Genomic DNA, 17,922 nt, shown 5'->3' on the forward strand with positions numbered 1-17,922 from the left:
GTGTAAGTACTATCACTGTGAAAACTGTGTATTAGTTTTTTCTCCGCGTACATCGTGTCGAGACTTGTTCGTGTTCTCTCCACATTCGTGTTGAGGCTACTTCTCCACATAAATTGTGTCGAGGCTTTTATTTCTCCACGTAAATCGTGTTGAGGTGTTTCTTCTTTTTCTCCACGTAAATCGTGTTGAGGTGTTTTTTCTTTCTCCACGTAAATCGTGTTGAGGCAATTTCTCCACGTAAAACGTGTTGAGGCATCATCTCCATGTACCTATAGCATGTTGAGGCATCACTCCCACGCAAAGCGGTGTCGAGGGTGTATTTCCACGTTAACCCAGCATTTGCATTAATCTGATTGTCTGAGATCTGATTTCGTTTATTGTATTGCTTCCCCTTAGGAGAAGATACCGCAAATGAGGTCATAAACATCCACGATGATTCTCCGTCGGACCCAGCAGAACCAATCGCCGGACCGTCTACACTGGTTTCAGTGACGGCACCACCTACTGTGCCTACAGCAGAATCGGTAGCACCTGCGCAGGCTGGCCAGTCGATAACGATTGCAGAAGAAGCCCAAGCATCACCGACGGTAGATGAGAATATATTTACATTAGATCCAGATATTCTACAACTACTAGGCGAGGACCCTACCAATCAAAAAAATTATGGAGATAGTCTTCATAAAGACATTGCGTCAAGGTGGACGCATATATTAGTCAACGGGTTATCTAAGGAAACACAAATGGAGCTAATGAAATGCTACTTACCACCAGAAAATTGTCCCAACATGAAAGCTCCTAAATTAAATTTAGAAATCAAGGCAGCTCTGTCAGATGTTAATATTAAGAAAGATCTATACAGTCAAAGCAAACAAAATCAACTTGCTAATAGTCTTGCAGCTATAGGACGAGCTTTGAATTGGGCCTTGTCATCTAATAATACAGTACCTCAGGATATTATTAAATCCCTCAGCGATGCCGGTCGGCTCGTATGTGATAGCCATTATAAAGAGTCGCTATCTCGGCGTTATGCAGCGCTTAGTACTCTCAATAGAAGCATTAAAGATACCGTCAAAAATACAAACATCGATGAGCATCTGTTTGGATCTGCATTATCAGAACATATTAAGACCTCGAAAGCCATAAACAAGACTGGTTCTGAAATTAAACAAAAAATTCAGCGTCCTCAGTATAGGACCCTGTCAGCAACACAAACTAGGGGTGCTTTAAACTCGAGGGGGGCGCCGCCGCACGTAGCAGCAGCGGTCCAGCCGCGGCCGACCCCAGCACCGCGTCGACCACCGAGGGACCGCCGACAGGAGGCGCCGCGAGTCCGCCGCCCCACCAGCAACGCGCGGCACCAGACGCGGAGACGATAGACGAAGAGGACGTCAGACAGGTACCTGTTGCAGGCCGCTTATCATATTTTTATGATAAATGGCATGACATTACTAAAGATCAGATCATTTTGAGTTGGATTCAGGGGTATAAAATACCCTTCATTGTAGAACCCTCACAAACATCGGAGCCACAAAATAATGCATGTAACTCGCAATCACAAATTAAAATAATTGATCAATGTGTTTCTCAACTACTAAGTGCTGAGTTCATATCACCTTGCGAGTTTTGTGAAAACCAGTTTGTATCGCCAATTTTCACAGTGCCTAAGCCGAACGGAACTCATCGTTTCATATTGAATTTAAAAGAACTTAATAAATTTATTAAAACTGATCATTTTAAAATGGAGGATTACCGGACGGCACTCAGACTATTGAATCGAAATGATTTCATGGCTACAATAGATATTAAAGATGCATATTTTTTGATTAGAATAAATAAACCTGACAGAAAAAAGTTACGATTTCGATGGAAGTCACAATTATACGAATTTAACGTCCTTCCGTTCGGCCTTTGCACAGCACCGTTGGTTTTCACAAAAATTCTCAAGCCCGTCTTAGAATACCTACGTTTATCTGGTTTTCTATCAGTCAATTATCTTGATGATTTTTTATGCCTGGCCAGCTCGTACTCTGACTGCTTAAAAAACGTCAGCAATACCTGTGCTCTTCTGGAATCTTTAGGGTTCATCATCAATATTAAGAAAAGTGTCATGGTACCTACTCAGACTTGTAAATTCTTAGGTTTTATCTTTAACACCACGGACATGACTATTAAATTACCAGACGAGAAGAAAATTCGGATAAAAAATCGAGCATCGGAGATCTTAGGTAAAACTAGATGTACCATTAGGTTTTTTGCCGAATTCATAGGACTTTTGACTGCCGCATGCCCAGCTGTCAGTTACGGCTGGATGTACACTAAATTGTTTGAAAGAGAAAAATTCTTGTCGTTAGATTATACAGACAACTATAACAAACTTATGAAATTAGAGGAAAGCCTTAAACATGATCTTTTATGGTGGACAAATAAAATTATGACTTCTTTTTCACCTATTCGTAAAAATGACTATTATTTATTGGAAATTTTCACTGACGCCTCAAGTACTGGCTGGGGTGCGGCATGCGGCAATCAATGTGCTAATGGCAACTGGTCATCAAACGAATTGGCCCTTCACATAAATGAAAAGGAGTTACAAGCCGCATTTTATGGGCTAAAAATATTTACTACTAACTTACAAGAATGCAATATTTTATTACGAATTGACAACACAACGGCCATTTCATACATAAATCGAATGGGGGGCATTCAATACCCACATTTAAATGATCTTGCACGAAAGATATGGCAATGGTGTGAGTCAAAAAGGATCTTCGTATTTGCATCTTATGTCAAGTCGTCTGATAATATTTTAGCAGATCGAGAATCTCGGCGAATCAATATCGATACGGAATGGGAAGTTTCAGATTATGTCTTTTCGCAAATTATCAAGTCCTTAGGAGAACCAGAATTTGATCTCTTTGCTAGTGCTCAAAATTATAAATGTAGAAGATACGCGTCGTGGAAACTTGACCCTTATTCTGAGGTTGTAGACGCATTCACAATTTGTTGGAAAAATATAAACTTTTACGCATTCCCCCCGTTTTGCTTGATCACAAGAGTGCTCGAAAAAATTATAACGGAAAAAGCAATAGGTATCGTTGTGATACCTTATTGGCCATCCCAGCCTTGGTACCCTTTATGGTCCAGGCTTGTTGTATCCGAAAAAATGTACTTCGGACCAGATAAATTCTTACTACTTTCTCCTTTCAGAATTCACCATCCACTCCATACGAGTCTTATCCTGGTGGCAGCCAGATTGTCAGGCAATCAATGACTAAGCGCGGCGTTCCACCAGCGTCCTTAGACATAATGATAGCTTCCTTTGCAGCTAGTACTTTAAATCAATATAGTAGTTCTTTTAAATCTTGGTGGATATATTGTAAAGACAAAAATTTGGATATTTTCGAAGCTGATAGTTCCAAAGTTTTGTCCTTTTTAACATTAAAATTTGAAGAAGGTGCGAGCTATAGTAGTTTAAATACACACAGGTCTGCTTTATCAATTATATTAGGCACTCATGTTACGGTTAATGACTGTGTCAATCGTTTCCTCAAGGGCGTGTATAGGCTAGCTCCTCCAACTCCAAAATATAGTATTACGTGGGACACAAATATAGTGCTGAACTATCTTTCAACAATGTATCCCTATGATAATATTGATTTAGTTGATTTATCACACAAAACTTGTTCTCTTTTAGCAATTGCATCTGCGCAAAGGATGCAAACTATTAGTCTTATAAAATTAAAAAATATATCAAAACATGACAATGAAATTGTGATTAAAATTAGCGATTTAATTAAAACTTCAAAGCCCGGGGCTTGCCAACCACTCATCAGATTGCCCTTTATTCGCACAAACCCCAGTATTTGTCCGGCTCTGGCAGTTGAAACATATATTGAAAAGACCAGAGATTTGCGGCATAATTTGCCTGAGGAACACTTGTTTATTGGAGTGCGTAGACCTCATAAAAAAGTTTGTTCTCAGACGTTAGCACGCTGGGTTAAAACAGTGTTGCAGGCAAGCGGCATAGATATTTCCGTATTTGGAGCTCACAGTACCCGCTCGGCTTCCACATCTGCCGCTTACCGATCTGGAGTTAATCTAGAGGTGGTCCGCAAGGCCGCGGGTTGGAGTAATACCTCCAACGTATTTTTTAAATACTACCGTAGGGATACTGCTAACAGTAATAATAATGATTTTGTAAATGCCTTATTCGGCACGTAAATAATTGTGATAATATAGCTCGTAACTGCAGTATCAATTGCATTTATTTTATTAACAAATTATGTTAAGAAAACGATAAATGTATATTGTCTGGTAATAAATGTTCTTATGTTATATGATTAAGCTGTACAAAATCTAGCAATTTTGTTCTTCAATTAAAATTTTCCTAATTTTCTAACGTATTTTTTATTTTTTTTTTTTTTGATTTACGTTGCTCTAAACATCTGCAAGTAAAATGTAATCGTCTTCGGTTGAGACCCGAAGGATAATTAGGAATCAAACGAACTTACCTGGTGAAGTTTGATTCCAATTATGCGAGGGTCTCAACCGAAGACGATTACATCCCATCCCACCCTACCCAGAAAAATAAAAAATAAATATTTGCAATAACACAAAAAGTACTCTAAATAATGACAAGCAGTGGCGCGCGCACACGGGAGTAGGGGGGAGTGAGACAGAAGATACAGGTTTCTTTTTTTTAGATATTATAGCTTTAAAGGTGTGACGAAGATAGCATCATATCATGTAATGCTGCAAGTAAAATGTAATCGTCTTCGGTTGAGACCCTCGCATAATTGGAATCAAACTTCACCAGGTAAGTTCGTTTGATTCCTAAATATTAATGTTCATTTTAAAATCTGTCGGCTTATCGTAAAAATGAATGACAAATTACTCACAAATTATATTACCCATTTAAAAATCAATTGCGCATTTCCCGTAAACCCCGGCTTAACAAGAAACGAGGCCTCGATGAACATTTCGTATTTACAACGGAACAATTAATTGACAAATCCTGGCGGATTTCGACTTATCTATACATATAATAAATCTGTAAAAAAACTGTGTCTGTACATTGAATATATTAAAAAAATAATAATTGGGTGGGGTTTAGAAACAGTAATGGAGCACAAATCCAAAAAAAAAATTCTGTCTGTTTGTCTGTATGTCTGTATGTCTGTATGTCTGTATGTCTGTTTGTTTGTACACGCTAATCTTCCGAACTACTGAACGGATTTCAATGATTTTTTCTTTGTTGTATCAGTATTAGGCCTGGTCAACATATAGGCTATAATTTATCTTCGAAACTTGAAGACCTGATGCAGAACTCCAACAGACCAATAAAACTATAAGAGATACAAATATGGTGCCGTGGCAAAAATTGTTTCATTTGATGAGCATTTTCAGCTGAGATTATAAATTTTAAGATCTGGAACACCTGATGTGGAACCCCAAGAGCCCAGCTTCTCTGTACCATATACAGGTATGCCGTTTTAGCAAAAGTTGTTCAATTTGATAAGCACTTTCTATTGACTTATACAAATTGAAGATCTAAAACACCTGATGTGGAACTCCAGGGGCCCAGCTAGACTATAGCATATAGAGGTATGACGTTTTAGCAAAAGTTATTCAATCTGATAAGCACTCTCTATTGACGTGTAAACATCGAAGATCTGGAACACCTGATGTGGAACTTCAAGAGCAATACTACACTTGAAATGTATAGAAATGAATGTTATGAAATAGGTATAGTGAATCAAAATAAGTAATTAGTCCGTCTTTTAGATAACCCTAAAATAATGGACACGCATTTTTCTTTTCTCTCTCTCACAAACAAATAATAACGAAGATACAACAACGCTTGAATTTCGTGTTAAGTCACTGCTTAGTACAAATTTTACATACCTAGACGTGGCGTCACGAGCCTCCACTCTCTAACTTTGTTGCGTTTTATCTTCATTATTATTTTGTATATCTCTTCCAGACCTCGGGACTACAGAGTTCCAAATTTTTGGGAGGCAAACGTGGGGTCGAAGCCAACACGCTGAAGCCCTTTTGAGACAACTTTAATGAAATGGTGACACAAAACCGACGATTATCCCTTTATACACTATAGAAATGAACCCAAGGACAATCCCCGGTGGACGTCGTTAAAAAAAAGACAATCCCCGGTTCTGTGCTAAACTATTGCTAACTATGGAGGAAAACTACTTGGGCTATTTTGATGGGATGTTAGTGGATGACAATGTATTAGGTACATGTAAAAACGGCAGGTGGAGACTCGCCACCTCACTTACTGTAACCAGTCACTGAATAGCAACAAGAGGGCAATAGGGACATGAGCGGCTGAAGGGTGAGGATACCTCGGCGGACTTTAAACGCGGATTACGCGCTCCCTGTGCTTACCATGAGGCACCTACCCTCCGAGCAGGGCCACTAATCCTGCTCTAGCGACTCCACTCTGGACGGCCAAGCCAAGCCAGAGGCGTGAGACCTACCCCCGTCATGGTTCACTCCGACCGGCCGGAGATGGGGGACAGTATACTCTCCCTGGAGAACTCAGTATATATAGCCCCGCGGGGTCGCTACTCCCCGTCATCAGCCTCAGATGTTTTGCGGTGCATATATCTCATTATTATTGTCGTTATTATCTCAAGAGCCTTTGTCCCAATTATGTTAGGGTCGACTTCCAGTCACGATGCAACTGAGTACCAGTGTTTTACAAGGAGCGACTGCCTATCTGACCTCCACAACCCGGTTACCCCTTGGTAAGACTTACTGGCTTCTGACTACCCATAACGACTGCCAAGAATGTTCAATGACAGTCGGAACCTACAGTTTAACATCCCCTCCAAATAACGGTCATTGGTATCCAAAATATACGTAGAAAGTACATACGAACTTAGAAAAGTTGCATTGGCAGGCACTTGCCAGACCTGGAATCAAAGACGCACGCTCATACTTGAGAGATTGGTTCTCTACCCACTAAACCACCACGAATTCCACTAAGTCACCACGACTTTGTCATCTATTTAATGTTTTTTTACGAAATAATACCTACGTGTAATATTTTTGCCACACACAACTTAAATGCGGTCTAATTAGAATCACTACTTTTATCCCTATGGTCACGTCTATTGCGACTATTCAGATCTTTGATTTTGCTGACCCCATAGTCGCTGGCATAAGGGACAGGATCCGCGTACGAAGTCGCGGGCAGAAGCTAGTCTTTTAATAACTGTGTACGGCGGCGGAGATACGCGGCAGAAACAATCCCGGTATCGGCAATACGGCTGTTTGCGCAAAATATCGGCGCGTGCCTTGTGTGCGCTGCACTCGCCGCCGATATATTACCGCTCATTATTGACATTACCGCCGCTCGTTACCGCGACACTGCAAATATTACTTCATGTTTTATTTCTATATTTATAAAAGCACAGCTACGTCATTAAGTACACATAACTCAAACGGAGCGGTCTGTTGATTTAATTTGGGTGCTAATTAAACAGGCTTCTTTTTAATATCATTATTCGCCCCCAAAAATGTATGTTGCCTTCTAAATTACTAAGTCAGCCACAATTAACGAGCATCTAAATAAAACTATCTTAGCCACTAGTTATCTTCTAAGTAAACCACTCTAAATACAACTCAGCATGATGGTTATTATTTAGCATCTAAATTTGTAGCATGCATTCTGACAGTAAACTCCTAAAATACTATTAAATGACATCATAAAATATATTTAATTAGCTTCTAATTTTTTAACTCAGTACGTTTAAAATGTAAGCAAGCGACATGCAGCAAGCATCGCTTCTGTCACCTCCGGCTCCGGTGGCTCCGGTGCTGCGGGGCTCCGGCGGTCCCATGCGAGCTTATCGTCGCAGATGGTTTTAACGCTCACCACCGCAGCTTTGGCTTGCTGGCTGGCTCAGCCGTCCAGCCTCAGCCGCGTCGGCGAGCGTTAAAACTACCTGCGGCTCAGCTCGCAGGCAGCCTCGCCCCTCCGCGCCTACGGGGTTTTGAATTGCACTCTAGGGGTAGGGCAGACAAGACTACGTGGAGTTGGTTTTGCAGCGATTCGTTTTCGTCACTAACTTCAATTTTTAATAAATGTTTTTTAATTGAAGGTAATGGCAATATCATAAAAACGAGGCCGAGTTAGTAAATTAGATGACAATGTATAAATAAGAAGGACAAGTCACAATAATTGATGATCTTTACTTGAAGTTTTCTATAGAATATTTAGTTGGCGTTGTAAAAAAGACGAATTAGTTTATTAGAGGCTATGTCATTTCCCCGTTGCTTAGTTATAAAATTAGAAGTTTAATCATGTGTCCAATAAATAATTTTGTGGCTACACTTATAATTTCCCATTTAATTTTATATTCTCCTACGAGAGCGACTGCCCCAATTTACGATTTTATGTAGTAAATTCTCACGCAGATAAATTCCTCTGGGATAGACTGACCATAATGATTTTAATTAGCTAACAGAATAAACAGCTCGGGATCAGACGTTAGGGCATTTATTATTAATACAGACTTGTTTTGTTCATATGAACCGGTGCTACAGCCAGACGGTTCATTGTAATTATTTGCTAAGGACCGACAAGAAAGCGAACCCAATAATTATAACGAACTCAATTACTCTCGTAGGTTCTTCATTTATGTTGAGATTGTTTCATACAATAGAAATTATGTCAATAGACGATAATTAAAGCTGTATGAACCTACACAATAGATAATGTTAAGTGAGTAACACTCTAATTAATTTTCTGCCATTTGTCTCTTGAAATGTAACGCTGAAGCAATAAACAGCATTTTATTTTTAAAGCCGTCGTTGTATTCCGTCATCGTCCATTTAAAAACAATCAATCTCATTGTTCAGCAGGATCAGCAGATCACGTTTCATTACGTAACATAAGGTCCACAAAATAACCCAGGTTTATCGAAACCGCTGTGTTGACTGACGATGCCGAACTTTTACACGAGTTCGTACATTTTTCATTCGCAACATTGATAGGTATAAACCACAGGAGTCTTGTTTTCATTAAAACGTTGCCTCATTTAAGCTATTTAAGTTAATTTGTCTGTTTAACAACCAAAATACATATCTCTACTCGATTGAACAGACGGAAAGTATTGATGCAAACTGACAGACGGAAAGTATTGATGCAAACTGACAGACGGAAAGTATTTTCCGATGCATTGCCAAATACAGTCAAAGTTAGAATATGTCGTCTGAATGTAATATCGCTGACATCGATATCTGTCGGAATGCTCCTAGTAGAAATATACTCGTAGATACCGAACATCGACACGAATACTCGTGATATTCCAACTGAAAACTTATATACTATAAATAATATTTAATACGAATACCTAGTTATTGTTGATCGTATTCTCGCAACATAGTAACCTAATTCCCTCGTTAGACCAACTTAGCGGAGGGAGGGGGGTAGTTAGCGAACTTCTTGTCTCCTCGCCAAGTATCTCTGTTTTTGTCATAGATATTAATACTTGTTGGACGGCTCTTGCGCGGATTAGATCGACATGTAGTGGGAGCAACCAGATAACTTGTTCATTATGTATATCTTATGTAATATATTACGATTGCTTATATTTGCGACCATGGTATCGATACCTATGTATATTAGGTCGTTTACATTCTGAGCTCGAAGCTGATACTATTATGATAAATTGAATCGAAATCAGGAATGTGCAGTCGTGTTTTACAGCACGCGAGATAACACTTCAATTTAAATACACACTCAGTTAAAGTTCTCGTTGATAAATGTTCAACAATACGTGTAGACAACAATGTGCCACGAAAATGTGAAAATTTAATGTGTTTATTTTCATACATAACGTGTCTATCAGGATTCACGTTCATTCTGAAAAGCGTTGCTCCTTTATAACTATTTATAAATAAACAGTCCTTGATAAAATTAGTACGTTACACGTCACTCGTATGACATGCTACACATTCTACGTGAGGCTTTCAGCTGCAAAAAAATCGTAATTTGTGATTCATACACCTTGTGTAAAGCGAGCGCGTGTTATTCTCGGGACGACACATGTCCCCCCGCGCCGGGAGTGCCTAGGTACTCACGTATTTACTCTTAAATGAACAGTCCTACGCGCAACGTCTTAAAGCCGAGAGGTACAAAGGGCGTCGGGCCAGAAAATCGCCGAAATTACGAACATAAAGCTCCTTTGAAACCGAGGATTAAGAACCATAAATGTGGTTGAAGGTTCAGTTTAGACTGGGCTTAGGCCCATTCTACTAACGACACAGCCTAAAAGTAGAAAAAAGTTTTCTTAATTCTTGGTAAAAAATACTCTTTCATGCTGGTCAAAAGAGTTGAAAAGTATTAACACCAGAAAACCATGTTTGAAATTGTCAACCAATAATGTTTGTGTGGTTTTGAAAGGCTGACGTAAACGTGTATAGAAGTAGTTCGCGGCAGTAATGGCCCCATCGTAAAGCAAATTATCCCGTAGTGAGTAGAATCGGTAGTCAAACGAACCACCTGCATGAATACATGATGTGACATCAAAGGGCCGCCACTCTTTGACGGAATATTTGCGAATCGCACCACTGTGCGCCCCGCTGCCGAGATTGTTTTTGTAACTCTTTTTACTTGTTACAATTATGTTTACTTATCGCATTTGTGTTTTGAAAACGTTTATTCGAACTGTGTTTTGTTATGTAGTTGTCAAAGCTCTTTCTCGTGGAGTAATAGTGCGTTTGATTTAAATTCATTTTTCCAAGTAAAACCATACAGAAGAACCATACTTAGATAAAAGTGAGCACTACAAATATTAGTGCATTATGTAGGTCAAAAACATCTATTTTGATGTCAGTACTTCAAAGGATAAGGATTTCAGTACGGGTAGGACACGCAGGTACCTGCTAGTGCGAGTACATTAAGGCTAAGTGCTTCTACTCGTACTTTGATTTCAGACTTCAAAACCTTTGTCTAGTGTTAAAAGCGTTAGGTGACATGCAAGTACTTATATAGACCAGGCAGCACATTTTTCATAAATGAGAGTTTCTGCGTAAGTACATTGTTGTGTATGTTTCAAGTCAATTAACATTTTTTTTTTTTGTAAAAAAATGCTGAACTTTTTGTGGTTCCCAACAACACCGCTTATGATTTTATACAAGTAATTTATTTAAAGCATACTTAAATTGCAGAATTAATTAAAAGTTTGGTGGACTCATTAAGATTCTGCCGAGGGATGTCGCCGGAAAAAGTAACGTGCAGTGGTCAAAAAAGTTAACGTTTACGCGGTGTCCTGCGTGAGCGACGAACGCGACGCGACGCGACGCGACACGACGCGACGTAATGCGACGCGATGCTATACGCGACAGATGTCCTACGTGATTTTGGTCATTACTTCTCGAATCATGGAGAAGTACAGTACAATTTTGTTTGAAAGTTCATATTTAAAGTACAGACTTTTAAAAAAATATCGTAAAAAGCACAGAAAGAAAACAAATATAATATTTTTACAAAGAAACACATTTGGCGAGTTCCATCATTTATATCCAAAATTAAGAAACGATTCTAAAATGTTTAAACAATATTGTGGAGTGTTACCGACTACTTTCGATTACATTATTTGTTATATTAAGTCTGAATTTCAATTAAAAACAACAAATTTTCAAAAACCCATTTCTATTGAAGAAAGATTACTTTTGACATTGCGGTGAGTACATGGAAATAAAACTACATTATATTGTATTATTGAAAATGTGTATTTTAATTATAATGAAATTATCACTGAGATGAGTCACCAGAAGTGAAGTAGTAAAACTGAATACCCCATCAAAAACAGAATCTTCAATGAGGGGTCATTGAAGATTCTGTGTTTGATGGGGTATTCAGTTTTGATATTTCGTTGATGAGCATCTCTTGAACCTTAGTCCGAAATAATAATTTATTCAGAGATGGTAGTTTTTTCACATACGGCATTATAGACTTGAACCAGTTCAAGTCGTCGTCGTCTTCATTTAAATTTTTCTTCATTAGGTCTATCTTTTCTCGTTCGAGTGTTATTAAGGTTTCTTCAATACTTTTTGCTCCACCTTCTTGTACCTTTTGGTTAGCCAACATTCCAATAGCTCGCGATGGGGTATACGACGGTCCAGGTGTCGAGGTATCATGTAGTATCTGTGCCGTAGGGCCATCAATTGTTTCCAAATTGGTATCATCTGTATTGAACTGCGATTCATCGGTTTGCGTATTGTATGCCGATTGCTCAGAAAGAATAGACATCATTGTATCATCATCAATAATGTCATCTTCATCTAATATGTTATTTTGAATATTACTCGTCGTTTTACGAGGTTTCAAAATTGTCTTCAAAAATTGCATTGATTCAAAATGTGGCCAATCGCCTTGATATTGACCATTTTGATCTGCGTCCGAACCCGATCTTGGCTTTTCTACTTTTTTAAGCTCTCTGTTATACGAATCTCTTAAATTCTTCCACTTCTTTTTTACATCATCAGCTGAAATTAAAACAATATTATTATTTACAGATATTTGGTTACTGGAACACCATATAGAAAGTTATCATTCAATTTCCGTATATCAAAAACTGCCATTTCAAACATAGTGAAAGAACTGCAATTTGGAAGACTTTAGTAATAAAACATATGCCTATACCTACAACGGAACTGTGGAAAAGTATCGCAAAAGATTTTTGGGAGAAATGGCAATTTCCTAATTGCATTGGTAGCCTTGATGGCAAACACGTACGTATTAAGAAACCAAAAAAATCTGGTTCTATGTACTACAATTATAAGGGATTTTTCTCTATTGTATTACTAGCCTTAACTGACGCAAACTATAAATTTATAATGGTTGATATTGGGGCCTATGGAAAAGATAACGACGCTGGAGTTTTTGACGCATGTACTTTAAAACAAGCAATAGAACATCAAAAATTACAAATACCGGAACCCGACTTTTTACCTAATACCCTCATTAAAGCGCCTTTTGTATTTGTGGGTGATGCTGCATTCCCATTAAAAACATACCTTCTGAAGCCTTACGCACAAAAAAATGTCAGTGAGGGAGATATTAAAGAGCGGTTCAACCATAGATTGTCTCGAGCCAGGATGGTCGTTGAGTGTTCTTTTGGTTCAATAGCGTCAAGATTTGGATTACTTAATACGCCAATTGAGACAGATATTGAAAATACAATTAACACTATAAAAGCTATAACTCTACTTCACAATATAATACGTGATCTTGAGAGTAATTGCGAAAATTTGGCGTCAACTTCATCCCCTGATCTTCGAAGATCAAGAAGATATAATGCCTCAAGTCAGGCAGCCATACATACAAGAGAGATATTCGCGAATTATTTTAATGAACATTGAAGGTTTCGTCACTTAGCGGAAGCGGCAGGCCAGAAGAACAGCCAGTAAAGATTAACAAAATGATTGCAAGAGTCAATTACTAAACTTGTTAATAATGTAATTAAAACTTACCTGTGCATTCTACTGCTTCGGCAACATTCTTCCAACTTCTTTGTACTAATAAACGATTCCTATAATGTTTATGTTTTTTGTCCCACAACAATCTTTGCTCACGCACTGCGGCGATCAACGCTTCTGAATCAACCATTACAATATGTACGATGTGGGTCACTTGTTGAAAAATAAACACTTCTGTATTGTTTATTCTAATCTTACAACCTATCAAATCTTGACAACCCTGCCATGACATTTCTCAGTTTAGAAAACAATACTAAAAAGTTACCAATACACAAATGAGTTCCTATTCCACATACGTTGTAGTTCGTGTTGTCGCATCTGGTCGCACTCAAATCAAGTGCGCGTTACGTCGCGTCTTGCCGCAGACTGTCACATAGGCCACATGTAGGGCATGCCGTTGAGTTGATCGCGTTCGTCGCGTTCGCAGCGTCGCGTCGCGTCGCGTTCGTCGCTCACGCAGGACACCGCGTTAATCTGCTTAACAGTGTGTGAGTGAGGACGAGGCGGTGCGGTGGCGTGGTCGCGGCGGTGGCGTGGCGGCGGCGTGGCGGTGGCGTGGCGGTGGCGTGGCGCGTACAATGGATAGTTAATGAAAACGAACGTGTTGTACTGCGCCCAATTACTGCATAAATAAATTCTCGCGCTTCATTTGTGTAGTGTTGATTTACTGTTGCTGCTGATCCGATTAATATTCACACACCTTTCTAGTCTGTCGTACCTGCGCTTGTTATAATATATGTAACAAACACTAACTATGCGGTTAATGTATTTAGGATTTGAATGTCAGCAAACATGACATTGTAACAGTTTGTAATTACAGATGTTTACTTAAACATTAATCTCCGTAGTGTCAAGTCAGCAAATAATCTCAGTATCAATTACAAATTAATCCCCAGTGACAGACTAACATACATAGAAATATCTGAGTAATTGAGTCGTAGCTGCGTGGCAAGCGCGGGATGATTGTGCCAATATCGTAGACATTACGCGGCGGTTGACTACGCAGGTAAATTAAATTAACATGCGGAGAACACAATGACATTCCGCGGAGGAGTCTTCTATACGTGGGTGCATAATTCACGGCTTGTCACGTCACGCCTCCGCCGCGTTTATTGGCTCCTGGTAGATTGCGGCGTCGCTGCCACCACGACACGCGTCTTAAATTAGCACAGCTTCAGGATAATTGTGCTAACTAACTATTCGTTAGTTTGCATTTCATGCTAATGCGAAACATTCTTGGTTTTATATATTTTCATAATTAATTTGTTATGCATCAAGAAAAATGATCTTCTTTAACACTTATTCTCTTGAGGGGAAAACGAAAAAGATATTATTAACATAAAAATCCTCCGCCTCGGGGTGCGTAACGACGTCATTTAAAATGCTAATGCCTTTTTATATGGTGCATTATTACAGATGCCCCGCGGCCGGATTGCGTATTAGAGAACGAGATGTGTTCGCAGAATCCTTCCGCTGAACTTTATTGAAATGAGAATCTTAGAGGGTTATGTCGATAAAATCATGTGGCGGTAATCGACGTTTCCAATATGTTTTGCGGTTATGCAATTTTCTTATTGGAATTCGCAAAAGTGAGCAAAAGAACATGTGGAATGGAAAACTGTTATTAATATTAAAACAGATATGTACACCGTTCACAGGTGTATTCCAAGTTGCATTTTCTGAAACCATAAGCTGTTCATGTCTGTTTGATAGTGTTATTTGTGCGATATTATCAAGGCTCGGAGCGTGCAGTGTGCGCTCGTCTGTTGGAAGATTTCCAGGAAACACGACATTGTTCGTATCCGGATGATCCCCCGCAGTCATGCTAGCCTGGTGGGCACGAGGCCAGCCTGCCGTATGTTTCACAGGGATTATGACTGCTTAATACCAAACAAAAGCTTCTGAACCACGCAAAAATACCTTACAACATATGCAAAAAACATAAACTAAAATGTTATTTCTTTTTTGTTCACAGGTAAGAACTGTATGCAGTTTGGGTCGTAAGTGAACTACGGTAACATTTAAGTACAATCCTTCACCTCTCTGAACTGAATAGCAACTAATTATAATTAGCAAATAAGGTGTACCCGGCGGCAGGTAAGCGTGGCAGGTCGTGAGTAGTGGCGCGAGGTGTTGCCTTGTGGCGAGACACGCCGCAGCTCGCCTGACGAGCGCTCAGCACTTACATCGTTTACATGTTTCCCTAGTAAGCTCGTCGGTTTACACCAATGTTACAAGTCGCTGGAGTTAGTCTCTTCGCAATATAACTCGAATTTATGTGTTTTAGTTGTCGTACCCACTGATACAGAAATAATTCTCGAGAGGACAGAGTAAAAGTCAAGGAATCTTAATAAAAGCAATTTATTTTCGAAAAACAAAATAAATATTACATCTAGTAGATGATACAAGATCTCGATCAAAACCCTTACCTAATCTCTACGATTTTTGCGGTTATTCTAGGCAAAAATGGCGACAAAAATCTTCAGTGACAATCGAGCTATGTACAATTTTGTATTGCTTGATATACAAATTAATCCCAAGCCTGACATCCCCCACTAAGTTAACCAAAACAGACATTCCATCTTCACTGTCATGATGAATGTACATCTAAATAATCACAAAAACAGATTCATTTCAGCTCGTATTTAATATTTTATCCCCATATCATGCGCCTCATTAATCAACCTTAAGTGCTACAGATTTATGATAAATCTGTTTCGCTTCAACCAGCCCGAATATTTTTATTGAAATCTCTTCAGAATGTAATAGCGATAGTGCTCTTCAAATAGATCTAACTACAGATTCGTCAGGATTAAGATGTATGAAAAGATTAATATCGTCTGGGATTGGAGTCCGTATCGACTTATTGGAAAACAGCTCCACGAAGGTTGACTCAGGGGCAAACGGATTTAAACTATATTTTGAGAAAATATGCTAAATATAAATATGTAGGAGTGTTTTATACTCGAAGACTGTCTTGCTACGGGGACCATTTAACATACTTTGCAATTTGAATACTACAATAACAAGTGATTCAGTGTCCTGAATATTATTGGTAACATCCAGTTGCCGCAATATTATGCTATGTGACAATTCGGATGGCAGTCAAATCTTAGCGCTCTCGGAGAAGCTGCGGCCACGTCATGCATGCCTGATCGCTCCGACTAATACCGGCGTCTATCTTCGACAATCGAACACTGTTAAACTGGACACTATCGATTTTCGATCGGAGCGCAAACAATGTCATCTTAGTCGCCCCCTCCCCTAATGGAGTTTCTCAACTGAATAGTTGCAACTTGATAGTTTCGGAACGTGCGGAATGAGCTGTTATTACTGGCGAGCTAAACAATGTCTCGTAATCATTTTGTGGCCATCGTTTACGTAACGTGCTGTTCGTCTTATGGATTCCATTCCTATAAATGTCAAAAACTTGCATCAGCCTGATAACGTTTTCTTTTTTAAGTAGAATTGTCTAAAGTCTGATAAATCAGGTAGTTAAATGGGCTTATCTGAAAATCGGAAAATACATTGGTGTTGCGGAATGTAAAACGTTTTAGGAGCAGAAAGTTCGTGCGGTACCACGTACGTAGCGAGCTGGCCGACAATCCAACGAGATTCCTGTGTCAAAAGGCCGCGAGCGTATCACAGGTGCGTCCGGCTTTCAGCGGTTAAATGCCTAAAAGGTTCTGCACGCCTGGCGGCTCAGCCCAACACATTCGAAAACATGCGCCAACATTCCGCCTCGTGTTATTTTCTATAGCCGTGAAACCCCTGCATAGTATATTAGCCACTGGTCCAACCAAATGGATTCTGCGCCGATAGCCACTACACTGCGAACCCCATCCATTTTGTGACGTGACTGTGTTTTATGCATTGCGCCAATTCTGTTGTAAAAGTTACGATTGTGCCACTAAAACAGAGTTGTTGGCTCACGGTACGAAACAACTGCTCTGACCTCACCACTTTTATTTTATGTGGACCGTTTCAGTTATAGTTATGGAACTGTCCTTTATTTCATAGTTAGTATAATACTGTACTCGTGTGAGCTCGAGATGAAAATGTTAACATGTCTCGAGGCGTGATATTATTGTAGGAATAATGTTAATACAAAACGGAAAAGTTTGCGACCCAAAAGTAATGTTAGGTTTTCCGTCGCTCCCAAAAAGTCTATTCTTTATAAGAAAGAAGGTATTTTTCAAAATCAAATCTCACCCCTTATTTTCTTTATAAAACTAATATTTTGGTTTGTCAGACCCTGATTTAATTCTGTTTGAATTCGTATGTTTCAAGTCCATCCTCCATCCTCCATCCTCCGAGCCTTTTCCCAATCATGTTGGGGTCGGCTTCCAGTCTAACCGGATTCAGCTGAGTACCAGTGCTTTACAAGAAGCGACTGCCTATCTGACCTCC

At 39.3% G+C, this 17,922-nt stretch overlaps 2 protein-coding genes across 2 annotated transcripts; one reads left to right on the forward strand and one right to left on the reverse strand.

Annotated features, from left to right (window-relative positions):
* Nucleotides 1–371: 371 nt before the first annotated feature.
* On the forward strand, nucleotides 372–1,504 carry LOC124645569 (the record flags this gene model as incomplete). Its single annotated transcript, XM_047185375.1, has 1 exon — nucleotides 372–1,504. A coding segment is annotated over one exon (1,005 nt), but the record flags the coding sequence as incomplete, so codon positions are not given.
* Nucleotides 1,505–11,848: 10,344 nt separating this feature from the next.
* Nucleotides 11,849–13,943, reverse strand: LOC124645565. Its single transcript, XM_047185370.1, has 2 exons — nucleotides 13,507–13,943; nucleotides 11,849–12,519 (listed from the first exon to the last, which is right to left on the reverse strand). Exons 1-2 carry the CDS (start codon nucleotides 13,742–13,744, stop codon nucleotides 11,849–11,851), a joined length of 909 nt encoding a protein of 302 aa, XP_047041326.1. The 5' UTR covers nucleotides 13,745–13,943.
* Nucleotides 13,944–17,922: the final 3,979 nt, after the last annotated feature.

Source organism: Helicoverpa zea, unplaced genomic scaffold (genome assembly GCF_022581195.2).
Source record: "Helicoverpa zea isolate HzStark_Cry1AcR unplaced genomic scaffold, ilHelZeax1.1 pri_000069Farrow_1_scaff_2_deb, whole genome shotgun sequence".
Taxonomy (NCBI): Eukaryota; Metazoa; Arthropoda; class Insecta; order Lepidoptera; family Noctuidae; genus Helicoverpa; species Helicoverpa zea.